Here is a 26,161-nt window from a genome sequence, read left to right on the forward strand (position 1 = left end):
CATAGACAAAAGTGGTAGTGTAGAAAAAGCCTGACCCCGTTTTTGCAGAGGTGGTAACAGGCCACTCTACCTTGAATGGTCTCTTACAAAATGTGCTAACTACTTATGCTAAACAATCTGCTCCACCTTGCATTTAGCTATGATGCTCCCAGTACCTTTCCTAGAACAGAAGAAGAGCTCTGTGTGACTCTCACCAACAGAAGTTGGTACAGTAAAAGATAGTACCTCACCCACCTTGTATCTCTAATATCCTGGAACTGACACGGCTACAATTACACTGCATGTGCCCGTAAGTCAAATATTTAATATTCTTGTTTTATGATGTGAAATATTAATTTACACTGTGGTATTCAGTGTATCCACTATTATGTGAATATTTTAACTGTAATTGTTACTGCAATAACGGCTCTCATCTACAAGCCAGGCAAATTCTTCAAAGCGTTTGCCTTGGTAGTTCAGTTTAAAATAAACTCAAATTGAAGTCACAGGCATGGACTGTAATTCGAGTTTTTAGACCCTCATCTGGCAAACAATGATTTCCATATTTAACTTTCAGCACTTGAGTAGGTCCCACTAGTTGCAACGGGACTCCTCACATGCCTGAAGTTAAGTATGTCCATGAGTATTTGCAGGATCGAAGCCTTTGTGAGAAAGTTATTCCTGTAGAGCAGGGGTAGTCAATAGGTGGACTGTGGGACAAATCTGGACCACCAGACACTTTTGAATGGACCTCAAAATCTATTTACTTATTATTAGGGTTTTTTTTTTTTTAAAATGATTCTCTCTGGAGTCTGGACGTTGACTATACCTGGGCCCAGAAATTTGGACCTGGACAAAAAATAATTGACTACCCCTGCTGTAGAGTATAAAAAGGATTTCTTGAACAACCAGGAAACCCACAATTAAAACACCAAAATCATGTGAAGTGGTGGATCATCCACCGTAAGTTCATACTTCACTCATATCTGTTGTGTAGGTATGTTTTTTAAGTGTTTAATATACACATACTAAAACACTATGCTGTGATTACAAATATACAACAGGCTTTTGACTTATGCTTGAAATATATAGCAAGGTTCAATAAATAATGCAATTCACAGTATAGGTTATTTTATGAAAGTTGGCTCACTGCTTTTTAAAAAAAGTTTAAAATGGGCTCGGAAAGTTTCTGAATCACACAAGATCACATTAGGTCAGTTATAAAGAATAAATTTGCACTTTTCCCCCTAGTACCCAAGGAACTCCCAGCTATTTAAAACTGTCCCTCTATAATTATTCACAATGCTTGTAATAAAAATAAATACAATTTCTAAGTCGTCTTTGGCATGTTGTAATTCAAGGTGAGTAATATTTAGCAGCATAGTGTAAAAGAAAAAATACATACTGTATAATGCACTACTGGATTCAGCCTTACAAGGAGAAGAATGTAGTACAATGCAAACTTTAATGTCAATATATACAGAGCTTTAAAGAAAACATCTTTTAAAAAATGAAATAAATACAATATGATACAAAATCCACAATATGTTTAGAGAAGGAACGATAGTTACAATATCTGACAACGGGGACCTTTTGTATAGTTCATCTTTGAAGTACCTCAGATAGCATATAATTGAATTGCACGCTTTGTTTTAACTTTAATGCCCTTTCATATATTGAGATTTATGCCCAGTCACATGCCAAACAGTTTTAGCTATAATCAGAGTATCAGTGCAAGAATGCCAAAGTGCTTGGGAAATTATGACAATGCAATAGTTAGCAAATGTTCATAAGCCTAATGCAACATACATATTATAGAAACACTTTGCCCTGCAAAGGAGATACCTTCTTGCTATTTTTTTCAGTACCCTAACAAAAACAGGTGTAATTACTGCTGATTACTATAAATGGAGTTTGAATGATTATTTCTGAAACATATTTATCAATAAGGGGACTTGCCAATTAGAGTTTAAAGATCCTCTACATACAGCTTTCAAAATTGTTCTTTTCATGAAAGAATTTGTTTTTCTTACATAGAAAAAACCCAATAAGAGACAAGGATTTGTATTATAAAAGGTTTAAAAAAATAAAAATAAAAGACTAGTTACTCTACTATTCAGTTTTAGCCACACAGCTGCTTTTCCTCAATTTAACTTCCGTATTATTTATATTCACAAAGAAATATGCAGGTTTATCAACAGTCAGGAAAATATTGCCGTTTGGGAGCAATTCTTAAAAAAATACACTGGAAAGAAGGACAGCTAGTATTCCAAAATCACTTAATTGAACAGTTGCTAATACAAAAGTGTGTGGTAATATAACCAAGTACAGCATTTGTCTTCTATACACACACACACACACTTGGTAACATGTATGAATGCTTTAATAAGTGATTGTGGATCAACTGTTGTGTCAAATATATTGCTCCTGTGATATTATATAACTAAAGGATCCCCCATGCAACTTTACTATAATTGAATCAAACAGGAGGTAACACACTGAAAATTAACTTTAAAAAAAAAATCTTTCATTTATCTTAAACACATGCATGCTTCCAGTTTTTGGCTGGGAGTAAGAAACGTAACTGTTATAGTAGTGCACAAAACCCTGTTTGCATGACTATTTTAGCCTCATTCTGTTGACTAAATGTGGATCATCACCACACTTTTGGACAATTTATACAACTGAATCTCAATCTTTTGCAGGCTCCCCCCTCCTCTAATTGTAATATCTGAAAAAGAAATTAAGTACTTTGATGTTATAGCAACCTGTTACAATGCACTGATGAACAGATGCCTACAATGAATGGTTGTCAAAGTACATCTTAAAATTTGCTAGAAATACTGTTTTAATTATTGGATGTTTCAATTAATTAATTTTTTCAACTCTTACAATATACAGTGAGTGTACAAGTTTTTTTAATTAATTTTTTCAAACTAAAGAGAGAAGGATAAGGATAATTCAGCTCTATAAATGGAAGTCTAAAGATAACTGACTGGTGTGGGGTTGGCTTTCATTTTCATATCCATGAGATGTTTGAGATGTGTTCTCTGGAAGTACACACTAAGCAGGACATCTAAGCTATATAGCTGTGCTACCAGCAATTGGACAGCCTTTGTACAACCACATACATCACAAGTTTCTAGTGTGGCCAAAGGAATGTTCTCCTTTTGAGCATAAGGAAAACACAAAAAAAAACTAAAACCTGTATTCAATAACTGATCACAAAAGCCAAAACATGTTGGCTTAAGACAATCTGCCCATACTGAAGCTCCCTAGATACTTCTGATTCTGCAACATCTGCTGTTGGGGCCACTGCACAACTTTTGAGTAATGGGGCCAGGAGTACACTACAGATGTTTACATTTTACAAATAACCAGTACTTCAACGAAACAATCCCACAGTGCACAGGGTATGACACCTTTTATTACAGACCTGCTCCAGCTCAAACTTAAGTAAATAGGAGACTTGCCACTTACTTTAGTGGTAGCTGGTCAGGCCCTACGTAAATATGTATTTGAGAAAAAAAGGCTTTGATTACAATTGCACTACTGAGACTATGACTTTTGGCAGGCTTCTTGCTGGGGAATGATATTTGAAACATTAGCCCGTGTTGGATCATATTAGGAGGATGGTAATTAGCACTACAGAAATCCCTATATATAAAGTAGTTCTCCATTCTATTTTTATAAAGGATGAAAGTAAAAAATTCACTACAGTATTGTAGCTTATTTTTAAGTCAGTACCCACAATAAAATGCTAACCAGTTTACAGTCTTAGGGTTGCCAACTTTCTAATCGCACAAAACCGAACACCCTGCCTCGCCCCTTCTGAGGCCCCGCCCCACCCCAAACCTTCTCCAAGTCCCATCCCAGTTCACTCCATCCCCCCCTCTTTCTGAGGCTTGCTCTCTCCCACCCTCACTCACTCATTTTCACTGGGCTGGTGCAGGGGGTTGGTGTGCAGGAGGGGTGAGGGCTGCGGCTGGGGGTGCAGCCTCTGGGATGGGGACAGAAATAAGGCATGCAGAAGGGAACTCTGGGCTGGGGGGTGGGTCCCGAGAGGTTCAGAGTGTGGGAGGGGGCGGATGTTCCGGCCAAAAACTGGACACCTGGCAACCCTATCTTTGACTGTGTGGTAGCTATATCTACATGACACAAATTATACCTTTCAATAGCCCCTACCAAAGACTCAAATAATTGTAATTATCTTCATCTTCAAACAATTCACAGATTACTCACGAGGAGTTCATGTTGCTTACCTTTTAAATTCCATGACTACTGGGTTCTGCAAAACTAGCATTTTCCTTTAAAATGAGAAAAATCAGTTCAACCGCCAAAAGAGCATTAATGAAGACTGTATCATGAAACACTGTAGGGGGGTATTCTGCAAATGTGAAGGTGAAACTTTATTTTGGATTCCAGCAATACCCACAGATACTGAAAAACTGACATGATGAAATTTTAAGCATCTAGATAGGATTTTGTTTGCACTAGTTACAATAAGTGTGTCTTATTCCCAAAATAAAAGTGGAAATAGACATGCCACGTAGGCCTGATGTTTTGTGTCAAATATAACAGAGGTGTTGTCTACACAGTTTGTCTTTGTGAAAAGATTACCCCTCCAATGGTGCAGCCAGGGAAACCTTATTTTTGCCCTGGGAATGCCACTTGTAGTAGAGCTTAGTGATGTTCTTATCTAAACAGCAGGATTGACTTAGAAAGTGTTCTAAATTCTATGTTCACCAATCAGCATGTCTTTGTACATTTTACCTCTTTACAACTCCTATCCTCCACTCCAGGAAGATACCATTACATGCTAAGTATCTTGGCCTGCTTATTACTGATTTAGTGCACAATACTTGTAAGGTGCTTATTGCGCGGTGGGTCTGAACAAGTTAAGTGAAAATACCAATGCAAACACTGCTAAATCACTCATGAATAAAACCAAAAAAGACCAGCTGCCACTTTAGGGGGGGAAAAACTGAAAACAATTAAGCTTAGCATCTCAGATGTTCTCTTTCCCGCATTTTTATTACTTTAACATTAAAGTCTACATTACAAATGGACCTTTGTTTTTAAATGTGCTTTTTGCTCTTTGTTCCCTATCCAGAGTCTGATTTTTTGTGATCTCAATTTTGATAGAAATAGTTTTTAATATTATAAATGAAATTACAATATTAGGTGGGAATATGGAGAGGTGTACACCTAATTGCACGCAAAGGTCTCTAGTAATGAAAAAAGCATAGAACATGCAAGATGCAGAATTCTTTCTAAGTAGTATTTTTCCCATGTGGCAGCTGTGTTCTTTGTTACTTTTCAAGCATTTCAAACAGGCACCTCAAATTAGGTACAAATGGGCCCTAATATTTCCAACACCCTATTGTACCCAAGAAATTGAGTAGCAGGCATGACACACTAGAGTACACATGTTCTTCATTAAATCCCATACTACAAGCATCCCAATTTAAAACACTTAATTGTTCAGTAAGGCAATTCCTACCTCCTGCACAGCAATAAAAAGTAACTAGCCACATATCTACAGTATTCCCAATGACAACAAAAAAAGCAGCGAGTCACCTCCACATTTTAAGGATGAGTTACTGCTACTTTTGTTATTCCAGAATCCCCCCAAAAGCCTTCACACCATTGTATTATCTCAGTATGCGAAGTCTCTCTCCTTCCCCCAGATTAACATTTTATGATCTGCTATAAAAACGTTACGGGATTAGAAATTCAATGACAGCAGACAAGTCAGGACAATAATTAATTTTTGGTCATAATGATTCTCAATGTGTTCAAATTTAGCAAAGTATACTTTCCTAATATTTAAAATGTTTATCACGCTTCTATATTAGAAGAATTGTGTAGTAGTGTCTAAAGTTTCATGAAATGCTTTATTTGATCACATCCTCTGAGAATTGACTGAGGTTCTAGTTCACTCCTAGGTGCAATTCAAAGTGTTGGTTTTGATTTAGAAAACTCTAAAATCATTTGGGACCTGGCAGTACTACAGACTAACTCTCTCTCTGTGATATACCAAAGTAGTTCAGGTGAGCTGAGGCACTTAACTAAATGCCCCTATATTCAAACAGAGAGGGAGAGGACAGCAGGATATTTTCAGTGAGGTCCACAACTGTGGAACCTACTCCCCCCTCTTTGGTCAAAATCCTGTACCTATTTACTTTAAGGGCACATTTCAAAGCTTATTTTCCCAGACTTCACCTGTGGTTAGCCAAGGAGAGGGTTTTTAATAGGGCCATGTTTGTAATATTTGTACATGTGCCAAGGGACATAGGAGCAATTACATACATTTAAATAAATAAAACTAATAAACTATGTGCCAAATATGCTACAATGAAATATCAGTTTACCTAACAATCCAGGATAAGCTAACATTGAATATACTGCTCTTCAACAGAAAAGATTGCCAAAGGAATTGCAATATAGTCCACGTACAGAGGGATAGCCAGGTACTGATGGACAGCCTTTGATACAGTGGATAAAACAGCTTTATGGAAGTTGCTATGCCACTATGGAATCCCTCAGAAATCTATGATCACACAGAGTTTCTGTGAAAATATGACCTGCCAGTAATACATAACAGTGAGCTAAGCCATTTGAGTTTACTACCAGCAGCAGACAAGGATGCCTTATGTCACCCATGATCTTTTTACTGGTAGCACATTGGGTAATGAGAAAGACCACAGAACAATCAAGTAGCATACAATGGAGTTTCACACAAAAGTTAGAAAATCTAGACTTTGCAGGTGACATCAACTTGCTATCCTATGCTCAGAGAGGCATGCAAGCTGAAACAAATTATCTTTGGGCATATGCACAATTAGTAGGGTTGAAAATCAACACACAACAAGAAACAGCAACACTTTCTGGGCCTGACATAGAATAGGTCCAATATTTCACATATCAAGTACAACAGGTAGGACAGACATTAAAGTCAAAATAGCAAAAACCAGACATGCCTTCATAACTCTAAAGCTGATCTGAAGAAACAGAAATCTTGCCCTTCAAATGAAATTTCGAATATTTAACAACATTGTGAAGTCATTCTTAACAGATGGCACTGAAACTTGGACACTTAAGACCTTACTATCTAACCTCCAAGTTTTCATAAACAACTGCCTGAAACAAATCCTTAATATCAGGTGGCTGGTGGGGAAAGGAGAGGGGAAATCGAACTCTGGAGGACGACAAAATATACTGATAGGTCAGGAAATTATGGAACGAAAATGAAGATGACTAGAACATACATGGAGGAAAGACCCAAGTAACATAAGACAGGAGTTGGACTGGAACCCCGAGGGCAAGAGGCAACAAGCTAGACCAAGCATGACATGGAAACACACAATAGAAAGTTATCGAAATGATACGGGAAGAGCTAAGACTGCAGCAAGAGACTGTCAAAAGATGGAAGGCAGTGGTGAAGTCCCTATGTTCCTCATGAGATAGGAAGGCATAATTCAGTCAAGTTACAGAAGGATAAAGATAACTAAAAGCATATGGACTACTTGGACTACTATCACATGTCCTATCTAAAGTAGTACCAATCCAGGCTCTCACTCTTGAAGACTTATAATCATTTTCATAGCTCAGAACACAGTAAGATCTTTTATGTTGAAAACAGGGGGTGTTTCCCCAAACTTATGACTATTGACCAGTGGTGGGCAATCTGCGGCCTGCATGAGGCCTGTCAGGGTAATCCGCTGGTGGGCTGCAAAACAGTTGGTTTATATTGACTGTCTGCAGGCGCGGCCGCCACAGCTCCCAGTGGCTGTGGTTCACCATTTCCAGCCAATGGGAGCTGCAGGAAGCGGCGTGGGTCCACCACTGCTATAGACAGAAATACACACTGACATTAGAGACACCCATTCCCTAAACAAGGTCACTTGTTATCCAGTTGTTTGGTTTAATTTTATGGATGACGTGCAATGTCTCAGATGCACACCATTTTTTAATATTTGTACACAAACCTTTTTAATTCTGGGCACCAGGCAAGTGTGGAACTCCCATATTAGCACTAATGCATTTTGCACTGGCACAATTAGGTGGTCAGTCTTGTCTCTAGCATCAATGAGTTAAATGAATGGAGTCCATTGGTAAGTGCCCAATTACAAAGTAATTTAAGTAAGAACTTGTGGATTTTTTACAAGTGGGTTTGATGGTAAAAAGACTGACACTATGACACTTTTTACGTACAACTTGGTTATTGGTAATGGTCCCCTAAACCACTTCATGAACCCAGCAAAACTATACAGTATGTAAAGAATATTTGCAACAAACCTCTGAAAGGACAGTGTACGGAAATACCTTATGATCTTTGTGATGTACCCTGATGTTTAAGTTAAATAAACATGGACATCGCCTGTAAAACAACACAGTGTGAATCCCCCTGAACCTGTGGATTTTTTTCTTTTAAAAAAGGACTTTTACAGAATTCAAGTAGTGTAGCAGGAAACCATATATGTCTTTCGATCACAGGTCAGGCAAATATAGAGCCACTTATTGGATTTTCCTTTGCTCCAGTTTGGCTCAGGTGCCCCAGTAGATCTATAAGTCTGTTGAAGTTAGCTTTTTCATGCTCCGTCGTTGAGCTAAACTTGAAGCTGCGACAGGCTCTAAGACTGGCTGAAATGTCTTGTGATTCAGTGCAGAATATGTGGCAGCCATGGCCCCCTAGAGAACAATGAAATCCACAAAGATTGTAAAGGTTATCTGGGAATGAAAACACTGAATGTTAAATATTAATTCTTTATGAATCCTGGAAAAGCCACAGAGAACTTGTTAGGGCAGAATTACTTTTGTAAAACCTTGTATTGATAAAGGGATAATTAATATTTATGCCTGGGTCCTCAAGGCTTCTGAGCATGGGTTCTTCATAGACCTTTGGTCTGTTCCTTCTTCCCAGTAACATTTATTTCACTTTCCATTAAATTTCCTCTATGTTCATGAGGCCAGCGGTGCAAGTAGAATTAATTTCTTATCAGTACCCTGCACTCATGGGAGGGACACAAAGGGGGGTACCAGCTAAAGGGGGGGGGAAGGAAGGGGACCCCTCCCCCCCCCTCCCTGCCCCCAGCCCAGGGCTCACGTGCTCTCCCCATCCCCTCCCCATGATCCATCCCACATTACTTGGGGGCCCTCTGTCCTTCTCCTGCTGCGCTGGAGAATTCTGAACTGCAGGGCTCTCTAGAACAGCTGCAGCAAAAGGAGTAGAACGTGGGGCTCCTGTGCGGCCCGAAGCCAGCAGCTCCTCTGGCGTGGCTGTACTGCCCCCAGCCCTTGCAAGCAGCTGGCTCTCCCGAATCCTGTCCGGGATTTGTACAGCAGCCCCACCGGAGGACAGGGCTGGGGGCAGTACAGCCATGCCAGAGGAGCTGCATATTCTGCTCCTTTTGCCGCTGTGGTTCCCAGGAGAGCCCTGCGAGCACCAGGAGGCCCTAGCCAGCCTGAGATGATCCTGTCTGAGATGCTAGGTACATATTCAGGGTAGCTAGATCTTCTTGGTGTTCATGCTGCCACAGCTACACTATGTTTAGCAAACTAGCTTGATCAGAGCTAGTGCAGGTAAGTCTCCTCATGCTGGAAGTGTAAATTCCAGCTTGATGTACAGACATCGCCTTAGAGACCAGCCAAACCTCCAGAAAATTCTCCATCTGGGTACGCGTATTGCCCCTATTACTCTAGTATTTAAAAAAATAGAAAGAACAGCAACAATCTCGTCTCTCAGCCTCTACGACAAAAAACTTGATTAGTTCGTCAATATTTTGTTTGAACGTTTATGAGTGAGTGTGTGCATTGTGAAGACAGAGAGAATGCTAATTTTAAGAAAGGTGTTCAGCATTTAGCTCTGAAAGTGGCTAGTTCCATAGTCTAGGACCAGCTCCTGAGAAATCTCTATCTTTTGCACTCATGAACTACCTTCAACAGTTTCATTGTTCTACACAGTGGGAGGTCAGTTGCAGAAAATGGATGCAGAGGTGATTCTCAAGTAACAAGGGCCAATCCCCAAGAAGGGGATTTGAATACAAGGACAGAGACTTTGAACTCTGCATTCAATGAGGAGCCAGTATAGAATGGATGACTGGGTGAAGGGTTCATAGCAACACAAGTTGCTAAATGGCCAGTCTTCCCTGTTTAGTACTACTGGAGTTTTTGGTGGCGATGGATATTCTGGAATCCAACTGGAGGAGCCAAAAGGAACCAACAGTCATGAACCAAGGTAAGGGCATATAGTGAAGGATGCTACAAAAGAAGATTTAAAGGGAAATTTCAAACAGAGTAGATACTCCCCTTCTCACTCCACATACTCCCTTGTGATCGACAAAGTCCTGATTCCACAGAAATAGGGCAGAGGGGCTTATCTGGGCAGGGGAGCAAGCTGGGAACAACTGCCCTCCTCCTCATTTCCTCTGCTAACCCCCACCATAGGGCTCTCCTCCACTGGCATTACTGGGGAAGGAGGGAACAAGTACCACCCCCTCAGGCAACAGAGCAACTATGGAAAGGACAACTTCAAGTGAAACACATACAGTAAAAAATAGATTAACCCCTTTACAACAAGGTCCTTATTTCCATGCCAACATCCTCTGTAATAAAAAAAATATATTGAAAAATCCCAAAAGCCACATCTGCAGTTTAGGACAGGAAGTGAAAAGCCATCCTATATCCAGCAGAAACTGCAAGTGGAATTTAGGCAGATGATAATTAGCAGAGTCAGAAAAAAAGATTGCTTTTCTTTCAAAAGTGTTAAGCTCACACGTATTGAGATGGAGGACTTTTTGTTTTACCTTAACTAGATGTGGCGCATCTTGTCTGTTTAGCTGATAATGAGGCAACTGGTCCCTGCAGGCTATCCACGAGTGTTTTAATACTTGCTCTGCCGTGTATCGCTGATGTGGATCTACATGAAGCATATGGGATAGCAAGTCCTAGATTGAAATGATAAAAAACACATATACAGTTGTTACATCCAAATATAAAGTGCCAGAAAGTTAGTGTTAATTACTAACAACATGAAAAAAAACCATTTAATTCATCTGGAAGGATCTAACAAGCCACACCAAACAAGGAAATCAATAGCTGAAGTGGGGCATTCTGTGTCTTGACATTTCAAATGTCTGAATACAATGTGTGACACTAAATAGGTACTATGAAGTCTGTTAAGAGAATGAGCATTCATTCTAAATAGAGCCTTATTAGAATGTTCATGATTTTTCATATTTCGGTTTGCTTATGAATCCAGTCATCTTTCAGAACAAGGGCAGAAATAGTTAGCACTAACCCAGAACAAATAAGCAATCCATTTGCCTTGGATCCATTTTTTCCTAGTGGCAGATGCTCCTCCTCATTTCCGCTATATAGTTTATGTCTGGACTACCAGCAGCAAAATCTAAAACTCAAATATAGTGATATGCCTCTGAAGTTTTTCCACTTTAAGGTACAAACTTGAAAGGTGAAACTGACCAGAAGTGTACATTTGGTTTTGCCCTATTGGAGTATTAGGAAAGTGCTATTTTAAGTTAATATGCAATTGCAAGGTTGGTCAAAAGAAGGTGGGAGAGAGATTAATTAAGACAGTAGTAGATGGAAGGAAGAATATCAACAAAAGCAAGAACAAAGAATGATTACTGAGCAATTGGAGTAAGGACAATACGAAGCATTTAAAAAAATATATCAAGAACAAAATAAATCCTAGTAATAGTATAGGTCCATTACTAACAGAGATGGGGAAATTGTCACTAGTGAAACAAAGAGACAGAAGTTTCTTCAGGTATGTTAGCAACAAGAAGAAAGTCAAGGAAAGTGTGGGCCCCTTACTGAATGAGGGAGGCAACCTAGTGACAGAGAATGTGGAAAAAGCTAATGTACTCAATGCTTTTTTTTGCCTCTGTCTTCACAAACAAGGTCAGCTCCCAGACTGCTGGACTGGGCAGCACAGTATGGGGAGGAGGTGACCAGCCCTCCATGGAGAAAGAAGTGGTTCAGGACTATTTAGAAAAACTGGATGAGCACAAATCCATGGGGCCGGATGCGCTGCATCCGAGGGTGCTAAAGGAGTTGGCGGATGTGATTGCGGAGCCATTGGCCATCATCTTTGAAAACTCATGGCGATCGGGGGAGGTCCCGGATGACTGGAAAAAGGCTAATGTAGTGCCCATCTTTAAAAAAAGGGAAGGAGGAGGATCCGGGGAACTACAGGCCAGTCAGCCTCACCTCAGTCCCTGGAAAAATCATGGAGCAGGTCCTCAAGGAATCAATTATGAAACACTTAGAGGCGAGGAAAGTGATCAGGAACAGTCAGCATGGATTCACCAAGGGGAAGTCGTGCCTGACTAACCTAATTGCCTTCTATGATGAGATAACTGGCTCTGCGGATGAGGGGAAAGCAGGGGATGTGTTATTCCTTGACTTTAGCAAAGCTTTTGATACCATCTCCCACAGTATTCTTGCCGCCAAGTTAAAGAAGTATGGGCTGGATAAATGGACTGTAAGGTGGATAGAAAGCTGGCTAGATCGTCGGGCTCAACGGGTAGTGATCAGTGGCTCCATGTCTAGTTGGCAGACAGTTTCAAGCGGCGTTCTGGGGCCGGTTTTGTTTAATATCTTTATTAATGATCTGGAGGATGGTGTGGACTGCACTCTCAGCAAGTTTGCAAATGACACTAAACTGGGAGGCGTGGCAGATACACTGGAGGGTAGGGATTGGATACAGAGGGACCTAGACAAATTAGAGGATTGGGCCAAAAAAACCCTGATGAGGTTCAACAAGGACAAGTGCAGAGTTCTGCACTTAGGACGGAAGAATCCTATGCACTGCTACAGACTAGGGACCGAATGGCTAGGTAGCAGTTCTGCAGAAAAGGACCTAGGGGTCACAGTGGATGAGAACCTGGATATGAGTCAACAGTGTGCTCTTGTTGCCAAGAAGGCTAACGGCATTTTGGGCTGTATAAGTAGGGGCATTGCCAGCAGATCGAGGAACGTCATCGTTCCCCTTTATTCGACATTGGTGAGGCCTCATCTGGAGCACTGTGTCCAGTTTTGGGCCCCAACTACAAGAAGGATGTGGAAAAATTGGAAAGAGTCCAGCGGAGGGCAACAAAAATGATTAGGGGTCTGGAGCACATGACTTATGAGGACAGGCTGAGGGAACTGGGATTGTTTAGTCTCCAGAAGAGAAGAATGAGGGGGGATTTGATAGCTGCTTTCAACTACCTGAAGGGGGGTTCCAAAGAGGATGGAGCTCGGCTGTTCTCAGTGGTGGCAGATAGATGATAGAACAAGGAGCAATGGTCTCAAGTTGCAGTGGGGGAGATCTAGGTTAGATATTAGGAAACACTATTTCACTAGGATGGTGGTGAAGCACTGAAATGCGTTATCTACGGAGGTGGTGGAATCTCCTTCCTTGGAGGGTTTTAAGGCCCGGCTTGACAAAGCCTTGGCTGGGATGATGTGGTTGGGAATTGGTCCTGCTTTGATCAGGGGGTTGGAGTAGATGACCTCCCGAGGTCCCTTCCAACCCTGATATTCTATGATTCTAAGTGTTCAGTAAATATTTATGTGGTTTTTGGAAAGAAGCTGGGTGACGCATTCACATCTCACAGTGATGATTTTTTTTGCCTTTTCCAGCAGAAACTAAGTTGGATGTTAAACAGCTACTATAGTTCAATATTTTTAAATATAATTTACACCCGAGTATTAAAAAACTGGCCAAGGATCTCTCTTAACCACTGATGTTGATTTTTAACAAGTCTTGAATTACTAGGAGAGTTCCAGATGGCTGGAAAAATGGCAAAACTTTAAAAAGGGTAAACTGAATGGCTTGGGTACCTATAGGCCAACACTGATCCTGGTGAAATCAAGGAATGGCTGATACAGGAAGCAGTCATTAAAGAATTACATGATGGTATATTAGTGCCAGTCAACAATATTTTATGGAAAATAGTATCAAACATATCGGATATCAATCTGGTTAAATTACAAGTTGGGTTGAGAAAGGTAACCATGTTGACACAATATACACCTCCACCCCAATAGAACGCTGTCCTCAGGACCCCCCCAAAAAAATCTTACTGCATTATAGGTGAAATTGCATTATATCGAACTTGCTTTGATCCCCTGGGAGCACTGCTTTACCGCGTTATATCCGAATTCGTGTTATATCGGGTCGCATTATATCGGGGTAGAGGTGTACTTAGACTTGTGTAATGCATTTGACTTAGTACCATATGGACTGGAGGCTGAAGCTAGACAAACTCTGATTAGAAATACATTTTATTTTAAATGAGGCTAAAACTAAGTGAGGATAACTAATTGAACAGTCTTTAAATCTAGATTTAACATCTTTTTAAAAGATACATCACAAACTATAAAAAGCTATATGCATCCGAAGAAGTGGGCTGTAGTCCAAGAAAGCTTATGCTCTAATAAATTTGTTAGTCTCTAAGGTGCCACAAGTACTCCTGTTCTTTTTGCGGATACAGACTAACACGGCTGCTACTCTGAAACCTATCACAAACTATGGGCTTGATGTGGGAATTATGGGTGAAATGCTAATACCTGTGTTAAGGGGGTAAGATTAGATGATCAATATTGGTCCCTTTGTAGCTTTAAAGTTTATTAACCTACTAATGGGTCAGGTTAAAATTTATAATTATTATATTAGCACCATATTAGGTTATTAAAACTCAGAGATTTAAAATATAACCTAATTTTTACCATTGATACTGTGTGATTACTTTTGCAATTCACAGAGCTAGGTCATGATAAAATAGGTTAGTTCCTCCAGTTGATTTTTACCGACTAGCACAACATTCATCACAGGAGATGCAAAAATTGCAGTGGAATGTTTGCTCCCAAACCAAAAACTTGATGACATCTAAGCATTGCAAGTAAGAGGCAACTGAGTTGAAATACTCAGAATCAATAGATGGCAGTCAACTATTTTTTTCTTATTTTGTTGGTTTGAGTCATAGCCTTATCATTCTCGTTTGCATTTTGCTTTGCTCTTGGTATGTTGCATACCAGAATATTAATCTGAGTAGATTTTTCTAGTTTTTCTCCACTATCATGTCTTTATATTTCACTGAAATTTAAAATTTTCCACTTGGAGTATTTATAAATTTTCTTCAACTTTTTATGCTTCTATTTTAATTTTCTAGTTAAAATTCTGAAGTCTAGCAAATCCTAAAAATTAAAAACACATCATTTGAGTTAAATGTGAATTGCCATATAAGAACTGTGCTACTTTTGATATGTCTTTATGGACATACAAGAAACAACGTTTTTAATTTTTCTGGAAGTATTTTCCTCCTGGTTTTTCCATTGGGTATTAAAAGGTGGAAAGACTGCATCTGATAACTGGAAAAAATAAGTCTTAGAAGAATCTGAATAGTCACATTTGCAAGTCAGACTGAAACCTGAACTGCAGTTCTCATGTCAGTCAACTGACAGGCTTGGTGATGGTTAATTTTAGGGAGCTATTTTAAAATCACTCAGATTTTTGTGCTTAATGTCCTCATTAGACAGGTTATGAGGAAATTCAAAGACATTTATAACTAACCCTTTAAAACATTTTTTCCTTTAAACTTCTCTTGGCTTCTAGCTTATTGGTTGTATCCCAGAAAGCATTGTCCTGTGCAATCACAAATACCATGGAACACAACTTAGTAGTAATAAGTAGTTAGTATTCACATTCAGGAACACCTTCAGTAAACCAGAAGGTAACATTATTTTGTAGGGGTGGGGTGAACTTTAAAAGTTAGTAAAAAAAAAAACGAATTTCTCTGCTGAAATCAGCCTAGTCAGCAAGAGCATTCAGTGCAGCAATTTTGGCTTAACATTTCTCATTTTGGTTTTGTAGTTCACGTTAATACAATAAAACATTAAGCTTTCATCCTTCTGACTCTGTGAATTTAGAGTCCATGATAGTATGATGTTAATAGTACCAAGCAAGAATTAGGTAGCCACGACTCAACAAGAACCAGATTTAAGTAGTCTCACACAATATCCATCCCACGTCAGCTGGCTCTGCTGGAAATAAAACTCAGGTTTTAGCCCTGAAATATGACATCACCATCTTTGTCCTTCAAAGACTGCCGAAAGTCTTCCAGCAAGAGAGAAGTTTAGAACAGATCCCAAACCTCTTGTACAGAGCACTTAAAGTTTTACATGTGGGGCACTATGAGGCACTGTAAAACGTTCTTCCCTTGTTAAAAATGTAGCTCTTGATATAGCCCTAGCATCAGAAACCATCAAAAAAAAAAATATATACCACAGATTGCACACACAGACAAAAATATACCAAGATACAATGGCTAAGAGTTAAGTTACATTAGTCGGATATCCAATCAAGTTTAACATATATTTGCTTGTACCCTAGATGGTACTATAGAAGATAAAATATATTTACACCTTTGCTGCATCTGAAACAGTGTCCCAGTTGCCTCCACTTAAAGAGAATTTTCCACTGCCTATCCGTAACAGGATTTCCTCAGGAGTATCATTGGGACCATTGGCAAAAGGAGTATAGCTATTTAAAAAAAATTACAAGTAAAGAAAGGATTACATGTATATGAAATCTATAAAGAAACATGACGTAAGCAAATCTTCAGAAAGCAGTGTCATTCTGTCTAGATACTTATAGTAGTATTACTGTGGTGTTACAACTATATTATGTGATTTCAGATATCTACTAAAATACATGAAAATTTAATCTTTAAAAACTTTTCTTTTTATTCATTGCAGTGGCTTATCCAGTGGAACAAACTAGGTATAGACCAAAGATCCATAGTAGCTAAAGGTTAACAACTTGCAGGCTATCATTCTTACCATTCCAGAGTTCATCAATTAAATTGAAATGTTTCACAAATAGAAATGATTGGGAATATCCTCATGTAAAGTCATCACACTTTTTAAACTGAACGGCAGTGAAGTGACCAATAAATCTGAATGAAGTCCATAAACATGTCTATACCTTTTATCATGGACAGAAAATACAAAAAAATGTGACTGGGACTGTTTATAAGACTCAAGTTTGGGAGGCTCTCATTTCTGAAAATTAAAGAAAAGCTGTTTTCAGAACCTTTTAGAAAGTTTTAAGAATCAGTCTCTGTCTGTAAAGTTAGATCCCTTACTAACCATGAATCCAACTGTGGAGCACTCAGAAGAGTTAAAATTAATAAATATAAATCACATCCAAGAGACCTGAATAGTTCCTAAGAATGTTACATTGTCCTGTTCCTTCCATGTCTAGAAGCAAACATTGAGTAAAACTTGGACAAGATCAGGCCTATTTAGATTAGCACATGACACTGTTTGCAAACATTTGCAACTACCCTTCAATTGTAATTTACTGTGATTTCAATAATTTATTAATCCCAGATGTATGACTGTTTGCTACCCGGAAAGAGCTGCATTTTTGAGAACTTCATGGTTGAAGCCTCTTGCCTTTCCCAACTTATGAGCATAAGGATATAGAACATTAACACTAACATTCTAAGATACGCATAGTGATGGTCAAGTACCTGGTGCATACTGAATATTAATATCTTTTAAAAGTTAATGATTTCACAAGTTTTGTTTAAAGTTGAAGAATTAACCTATAAAATTTGTTATGTAACTGCTATCATGGATGACAAAGTCCACAATGTTTACACTTCTAAAACAATAGTCTTTCAGGTCCTGGGAGGGCACAAAATTAAGCCCCTTTGAAAAGCAGAAACCTATGTGTTTTTGTTACTTCTCTACATCTTAAAAATCAATTACATTCCAGATGTTCCAAAAATATTAATCTTTTGACTGCAAATAATGAGACTGCAAATAATTAGTCCAGAAAAGTACTTTTTGAAAGTGTTATAGTGGGATGAGAAGTACAGGTTAGAGAATTAAATGGCAGCTACAGCCTTTTACTCATGTGCTGCTACTACTAGTGAGTGTCCATCATGCATTAAAGCTATAATGGGCAGACTACCAAAAGACGGTGAAACTCATGTAGCAAAATTTACCATTTCTTGCCATAAGGAGAATCTCCTTTAAGGATTATTACTTTCAGTACTGTACTCTTGCAAAATCATCTTTAATTGGCCTAACAACAATTAAGACAATGCCCCTTTAACACACTGGTATAGGATAGCCACCCTGAGAAGCAGTATGTACCTCAAATTTCAGTAAAATGGATTGGATTCTCGTCCAGGAATGTCATGACAGCTATAAAAGCTTTTCCATGTTTACTGCTAAAAGTTTGTGTCACTAAAATTCCAGCTCAGAGATATTACTCCGAAGATCCCAAAAATACCCAGCACCATCATATATTCAGATTTTGTATTCAAGTGAATTTGAATTAGCATTCTGGGGAATGAAATCTTAACACTAAGCAGCTGTCTATAGAAGGTTCACTAGAACCTTACACAAAACTCATCTGGCCTGTTAGCTGCGAGGCAGTTATCAGAATACAGTATGAAAACTTGATCTGCAAAATCTCTGATGCTGAAGCTAGGGTAGAACATGTGACTAAATAGGAGTCTGACTTCGCAATTTTTTAAAAATATTAATTACACACTATCATTGTCATTAGGGTCACATTTATATACAAACATTTATATTTTGAAATTCACAAGTAATAATATACTAATTCAAATAGGTAGATATGAATCTATAAATTGGAATTTGCTGCTAAAATTAAGTCAACTGTCTGCCTAAAAGGAATAGGAATAGGTGATAGCACTAAAGATTAAGGATATGATACTATCATTTTACTAAAAGCCTCGCTTCAAATCTCAACCTCAGTTTATTATTTGCTATGAAAACGTCAACAGAAATTGCATCCTTTTATATTTGGATGCTGCTAAAGAAAGTAATTCAATTCGTTTTTCCATAATGCTGTAATTTAGAGATTTCAAAACCCATCTAATGAAATGTTCCATACCCATGTAATGTATGATTTTTGTGTCAACATCAAAATCCTTAAGGGATGTTGGCCACTTGAAATCTGATCAGAAAAACAGTTGTGTATGTGACCCTAAATCCCCCTACCAAATTTGGTAGTTTTGCACTCTTATTTTTAAGCACTGTTCCTATACAAAAGATACAGACCAGGATAATTAGCTATTCAGAGCAAACAGTGAAAATGACTACATATGTAGGGCTGTCAAACACGAAATAGAGAAAAAAATGTTTCTAATATTTTAGTTATAGTAATCTTAGGCACATTTTTTCCAGACAGGAGCACAATTACATTGAAAGCAACTCATTCTAGATTTTGAATATTTCCATAAGTTTATTAGGGTTACCATCTTTTAGTTTTTAAAAAGGAGGACACCCCATGGGGACCCGGACCCGCCCCAACCCTGCCCCTTCCCTGCCCTCAGCCCCACCCCAACTCTGCCCCCTCCCCTGAACGCTCCGCCCCCTGCTCCTCCCCCTCCCCTGCTTCCCGCGAATCAAATGTTCGCGGGAAGCCTGAAACAGGGAGGCAGCAGGTAGGCTGAGGCGGGGTGCGGCGCGGCTCGGTCCGGCCCTCCTGGCTGAGCGGCTCCCTTCGGCGGCCGGCCCAGGCCAAGAGGCTCTGGCCCTGGCGTCTCCCGCCCGGCTTGGCTCGGGCCCTGGGGCACTGGCTCCCGGCCCGGCCTCGGGACCCCAGCTCCCGGCCCGACCCCCAGCCTGGCCCGGCTCGGCACCGTGCCCCCGGCTCCCTGCCCCGCGACCCTGGCCCCCGCACCGCCGACCCCACCCCCAGAGGCCCCGGCCGAGCACCGCCGAGCCCTCCCTCCCTATTTTCCCGGACATGTCCGGCTTTTGGGGATTTCCCCCCGGACGGGGATTTGAGCCCCAAAAAGCCGGACATGTCCGGGAAAATCCGGACGTATGGTAACCCTAAGTTTATGTTAAATGTTAACACATGAAGAACACTGGTGAATTATGGAAGCCTTCTATTAAAATATACTTTATTGCAATCCATATATTTTAAGACTGCTGCTCAGCATGCCACAATGCCTGATACTGTACAAAGCTTATTGCAAGTAGGGAAAAAAAAAGATTTTCATTCAAACAAGTAGTAAAATCTAGAACTTTTACATTCATTATCATGTCTAATCCATCTCAGGGCTGCTGTCATATCAGAATGTCTGTGTGTATACACCATACTAATAATTCCAGGAAACTAACTGAAAGCTGAGAAAAATCTTACCCTGCCAGCATTGTGTAAAGGAGAACACCCAAGCTCCAGATATCACAAGCAGCATCATATCCCTGTCTCATGAGAACCTATAAAACAAAGATCTGTTAAAGTTTTATTTGCTGCATGTAAAAAACTACAGTGAGGGTAAGCCAATCCCAACGTTCGTTATTAAAACCAAACAGAAATATGTCAAATATACTTAAATATAGCCAGTATAAATATTTTGAAAACATGCTTGTGTCTTCCTACTGGGGGCCACTACCACCATTTTATTAGGTTTGAGCCACTCCTTGAGAGATCATCAGCACAAATAAATTGACAGTAATATTGTGCTGTAAACCCAAGAACCTGATCCTACTGTCCTTAATCATGGGAAACTCCCACAGAAACAATTTCCAGATGAAGGTCTGCAGTATTGTATCCCAGTGAACTTTAGGGACAGATATAAAAGGAAAATGCTTTCAGTGTCTTTTTTTGTGACATTTCTCATTGTCTAAAGGAACGTGTTCTCTTTAAAGATCTCATTGTGATACTAGATGCACATGGCACAGTTGATGCAATCTAAAGATGCAGAATACAAGCAACATTGTCTCTAAGGAAAAAAGCTTGGGAAAATGAGGGGAAAAAAGACATGAGTATTTTAAATGCATTCCTGGACAAATATTTAAAGGGAAGATAAAAATGCTGAAGTTGTAATTAGAAAGATATCTAGCCCAAATTTGAGTCTCTGGAATTTATTTGGAACGAATCCTTTTGAGACTTAGGATGGCAACATTTAAGATCACCACTCTGAAAACATAACCAGAGCATTGTCATGACAGGATGTTTCCCATTTTACCTGTAACAGCTATTTTAGTCTAACAATGACTTCTAGCGGTTTTGGTAAATTGCTATTAATACTAAGAGTAAAACTGAGGAAGGAGTCCACAAACTAGCCCACAATGTAGGCAGTACTGAATAAATATTTTGTAGGACAAAAAGGGATCTAAATATTGGTTACACAGCAAGGAAAGAATGTATAGTTGGTTAATTTTAGCCCATTAAGCTAGGAAATAAATTTGAGACAAATTTCTCATAAAGTCATGCTTTTAAATTCCAAAGGAAGAGAACATCTTATTTATGTTAAATAAAAGCCATCGTGAAGACTTATTTACAGTGTGTGAATGGCATTTATAGAGAAGTTTAGGGGAAGGGAGAACAAGGTTTGGAACAATTAAACGTGTTGTTCACACCTTTTAGTAGAAAAATATGTCCCTCTCAGAAAGGTTATGATGATGGAACATGGTTTCTTCATGAGTCAGAATGGTACATATAAAGTCATTATATTAAACTGCTGAAGATACCTCTGGTGCTACAAAGTTGGCAGTGTAGCAAGGAGTTAAAAGAAGTCCATTCTCCCCTCGAAGTTGTTTTGCAAATCCAAAATCACAAATCCTGATAGAGTCAGCATTATTTGAGTCATCCATATATAAAATATTACTTGGCTTAAGGTCGCGATGCACTACCTTTAAAAAAAATAAAGAGACTTCAAAGTATAATACTTAGAAACTATTTGTAACTCAAAGATAACAAATGTTTATAGGACACATCTGCAAAAATATGTAATTTCCTTATCTGTAACTGTTCTATGAAGGTAGCACAATATTGATCCACACAATTACTTAAAGTACATGATGTAACTCCAGAAATTCTGTATCTTTTAAAGTAACATTACGTAGAAGCTCTTGAATCATGGTAAAGATGCAATTATCCTTTATTGACCCCCACAACCGAGAAATAAAACCTACTCCATGTCGTAAGCAGGGCTGGCTCTGGCTTTTTTGCCGCCACAGGCAAAAAAGCCTCCCGCCGTCCCCACCCCCTCCCCCGCGCGGGGAGCGTGGCAGGGGAGGGCGCCGAGCCTGGCCGCGGGCCCGCTCTCCCCGTCCGGTCAGAGCGCCGGGGGAGGGCGGCGAGCCCACCGCGGCGCCGCTCTCCCCGGCAGCCAGAGCGCCAGGAGGAGGGCGGCGAGCCCGGCCAGGGCTCCGCTGTCCCCGGTGGCCAGAGTGCTGGGGGGGAGGGCGGTGAGCCCGGCCGGGGCTCCGCTGTGCCCCGCGGCCAAAGCGCCGGGGGGGAGGGCGGCGAGCCCGGCCGGGGCCCCGCTCTTGGGCCGGAGCGCCACGCCGCCCCCCTCCAGGTGCCGCCCCAAGCACATGCTTGGTGGGCTGGTGCCTGGAGCCAGCCCTGGTTGTAAGCTACAAAGGTTAATCCATTTCTCAGAACAGTAGGATTGTTACTACAATGTTAAATGATTATTTATGATACAGTATATAATTTTTCTATTTGAAATACTGTTTACATTCTAATCTATGAAAGGTCATTAGCACTGATGTGATGTCAGATAGTTAAAAACTTATGAAAGACCAAATGAAAATACAACTTTTCTCTAAAGTTCTCTTTCCTGACCTTGTTAACGGGGCTAAATCTGGGAAATAATTGTTTGACTCAAACAGTGTATAATTATAGGCATAAAATTATTATTGTTTTAATTGCTGAAAAGATACATCTCCTGTACTGGATAACACATATTCCCTGTTTGATGATGCTAGGAAGGTTTGCAATAAAGTGACAACCTCCCTGACACAAGAAGAGAAAGAGCCTAGGATTTAAATGGATTATGAAAAAGTTACCAGTATTTCCGCACAACATAAAAAGATCCTCCTCTTGTTTCGTTCATTGCCCCATACATATGATTTTGTACTAGATGTGGCATTGTTTCATACAACAATTTAATAGTTATTTGTTTGCATATAATTTTACCCTTTAAGATTTGGAGAAATTTAATTACTACAAAAAACAGAACTCCTAAATGGGCTTTCATTTTATCAAAAGTGCAGCCTGTAGTGAAAGCTACTCTAAGTAGCGGGATTCTGTGTTCATTACTGAATCTAGGTTTGTACATATGGAATCAAACTCTCTTGCCATATTCTTATGATTCATCTTGTGTTCAATTCAATAATTTCAAGAAAATGTGAGGGTTTGTACATTCATTAATGATTCTAATACTTGCTAGGAGGATATTAGTGTTCATTGTGGTTTTACTATTTGAATGTTAGACATTTTTAGTGATAGCACCCCACATATATAGGGGGCCCAAATCTTGGAACAATTTCTGATGTAAATAGTCTTTACTCATGTGAGTAGATACTCAAGAATAGGCGTATTGGCTATAAAGTAAGAGAGGTACTATGATAGCAGCCTCACACAACTCTGGTAATATACCTCAATCATTATCTGTAATAAATATCTTTTACCAGAAGGCTTCATTTATCTGAATTTTAACACATTTCCATGTGGACATTTCGAATAAGACTAAGATAACCAACCTCATTTGTGATCTAAACATCTCCAAAAGGTGAAAAGTTGGTGCACTCATTCACTAGATTTTGGACCCTTAAAAGTAACTTTGCAATATGACTTTTATAAGATACGTATATGGATGAACTCTTATCACTAAATATTCCTGGCATAAAAACATTTCTAGTACTAAGCATGTGCTTTAAAAACATTTTAAAAGCTATTAAAATTGGAATACATTATTGAAAACAACATGTATATAAAGATAAATGCATTAGTAGTATTATAGGTTTAAAATAGACTACAACCTAAAAGCTAGGGCCTTGTAGGTGAATAAATATAATACTGTAGTTAAAATCAACTACATTTTATTCTGAGTTGATAGTGGCTATGTATTAACAGCAATGTGTATTAATTAAAACATACAGATTGTACAGATGTGTATATAATGAAAGCAGAAATTCAGAACAAAATGAAATCAGACTTCCACAAAATGCCCACTTCCTGCTGTGTGATGCCCAAATCTCATTAGTATATACAAGTAGTTATCTGGCTGAGCTCTTCAGAGGGATTAAGCATTATCTGGTCATTATAAATAAAAATCAGATTATGGCAGTGATATAACCCAATTGGTATTTCCAGCTGGATAGTTCTAATAATTCAGATCAATTTTAAATAGAATAACTGAGTAAACTATTCGTATACTTAAAGTTCACATACACAATCAGATCTCTGGGTGGCACATTTCTATAGAAAACTTTGTTTCTGGTGGTTTAAATACTAGTTTATTTTACATAATTATTCTACAGGAATTAAATACTTCATATTAGAATAACTTTGCATTCTAGTTTTCCATTAGAGGAGCAAAAATATTTTCGTCTAACTGCATGAGTCAAAACTGAAATCTTGATATGAAATACAGAAAAGTATTCCTCTCTCTCACCCTCCATGGAGATGTAGCTTAATTAAAGGTTATGTAATTGAATTAATTTTCTATCAAGACATTTTTATAAATTATGCATAACGTTTAAATTATGTTGTATGCAAATAAAGTCTCAACTCTCTTCATAATGTGTTCACATACTAACAAGTCAACAAAAATTTGTAAGAAAAAGAAAATGTGATTATACTTTGTGTAATTAAATACAATCATGATATAATATGTATCACTTACTCCTTGACAATGAAGGTAGTCAACTGTTTTAGTTATAGTATACAATACAGCACTAGCCTCCCGTTCTGAGAAATACTTTTGTCTGAGAATCCGATCAAGCAGCTCTCCTCCCTTCATCAATTCAGTGACCAGGTAAATATATCTGCCATCATCATACACCTGCAGAAGTTTAAAACACACACACTCATTTGAATAATTCACAATTAAATATACATTCTAAGAATTTTAAGGACTAAATAAAAAAGTCCTCTCAATCTTCTAAGTGTATATGTATACAGACAGGTATTGCAAAATTTAATTCTTCAACAGAAAATTCATGCCTCATGGCACAAGGATTAAAGAAACCTTATATCTCACTGGAGGATAGGTCCATCAATGGCTATTAGCCAGGATGGGCAGGGATGGTGTCCCTAGCCTCTATTTGACAGAAGTTGGAAATGGGCAACAGGGGATGGATAACTTGATGATTACCTGTTCTATTCATTCCCTCTGGGGCACCTGGCATTGGCCACTGTTGGAAGACAAGATACTTGGCTAGATGGACCTTTGGTTTGACCCAGTATGGCCGTTCTTATGCAATGTGGAGCTAGTGGTCATTAAACGATATTCTGGGATTCATTCTTTCACCTGTGCTGCCCTAGGAAAAGGCATGTTGTTTCTCCCTATTTTTACCAGATGCAATTTTAAGTGATGGCACTTCATATATTGCCACTTAAGTAGTTTATTTCTACATTAGATCAACAACACATCAAGTGTTCAGTTGAGATAAGGATGGCAAAGACAAGCTTCCAATATCAGACTCAGATGCATATATTAAAACTGTTCAGGCAGCCATGGATCTTTACATTTATTTATATAACGTAGGGTTCTTTGTTATCATTTTAAAAACTAAATAAGCTCCCCACGTGCTGGCAAAACACATGGAATAATGATAGCTGCAGTTAGCCAAAGATTCTGAATGGGAAGAATCACCCCTGTATCCCTCTACCATGTGCTCTCTACCCTTGTTCAACTGCAGCTGTCCCAATCTCCAGTGGCCCATCAATTTGCCACCCATTGAAATGGGAGGCAGCAGGGGTGGCATTTTGGTTTTTTATAGCTAATGATGAAAGCCCCAATGAACTTGGTTTCTGCTTGGTTTGGTTTTTTGTTGTTTTTTTTTTTTTATACCTTAGGAGATAGCAAGAGTATTTTTTTGGTCCTTTTTAAAATTTCTGCTAACAGAATTCTTTGGAATGCCAGAGAGCTACAAAGGCTTATCTATACTTACCGAGGGATCAACAAGTGGTGAACGATGTATCGGCGGTCGATTTAGCGGATCTAGTGAAAACCTGCTAAATCGACCACAGATTGCTCTCCCGTCGACTCCTGTACTCCACCGGATCAAGAAGATTGGGGGAATCAACGGGAGAGCGTCTCCCGTCAACATCGCATAGATCTAAGCCACGTCAATTTGCATTACGCTATTCATGCAA

General features: G+C 39.1%; 1 protein-coding gene across 1 annotated transcript in view; it reads right to left on the bottom strand.

The window, feature by feature from the left end:
• Positions 1-1,314: 1,314 nt before the first annotated feature.
• Positions 1,315-26,161, bottom strand: part of RPS6KA6 (ribosomal protein S6 kinase A6) — an 81,831-nt gene continuing 56,984 nt past the window's right edge. The window contains exons 17-22 of the mRNA XM_054039593.1: positions 24,687-24,845; positions 21,520-21,681; positions 20,186-20,262; positions 16,414-16,531; positions 10,788-10,928; positions 1,315-8,673 (exon numbers count right to left, since the gene is read on the bottom strand). Of these exons, the coding sequence (XP_053895568.1) occupies positions 8,548-8,673; positions 10,788-10,928; positions 16,414-16,531; positions 20,186-20,262; positions 21,520-21,681; positions 24,687-24,845 (783 nt within the window). The 3' untranslated portion in view covers positions 1,315-8,547. The remainder of the gene's footprint in view (positions 8,674-10,787; positions 10,929-16,413; positions 16,532-20,185; positions 20,263-21,519; positions 21,682-24,686; positions 24,846-26,161) is intronic.

Source organism: Malaclemys terrapin, chromosome 9 (assembly GCF_027887155.1).
Source record: "Malaclemys terrapin pileata isolate rMalTer1 chromosome 9, rMalTer1.hap1, whole genome shotgun sequence".
NCBI lineage: Eukaryota > Metazoa > Chordata > Testudines > Emydidae > Malaclemys > Malaclemys terrapin.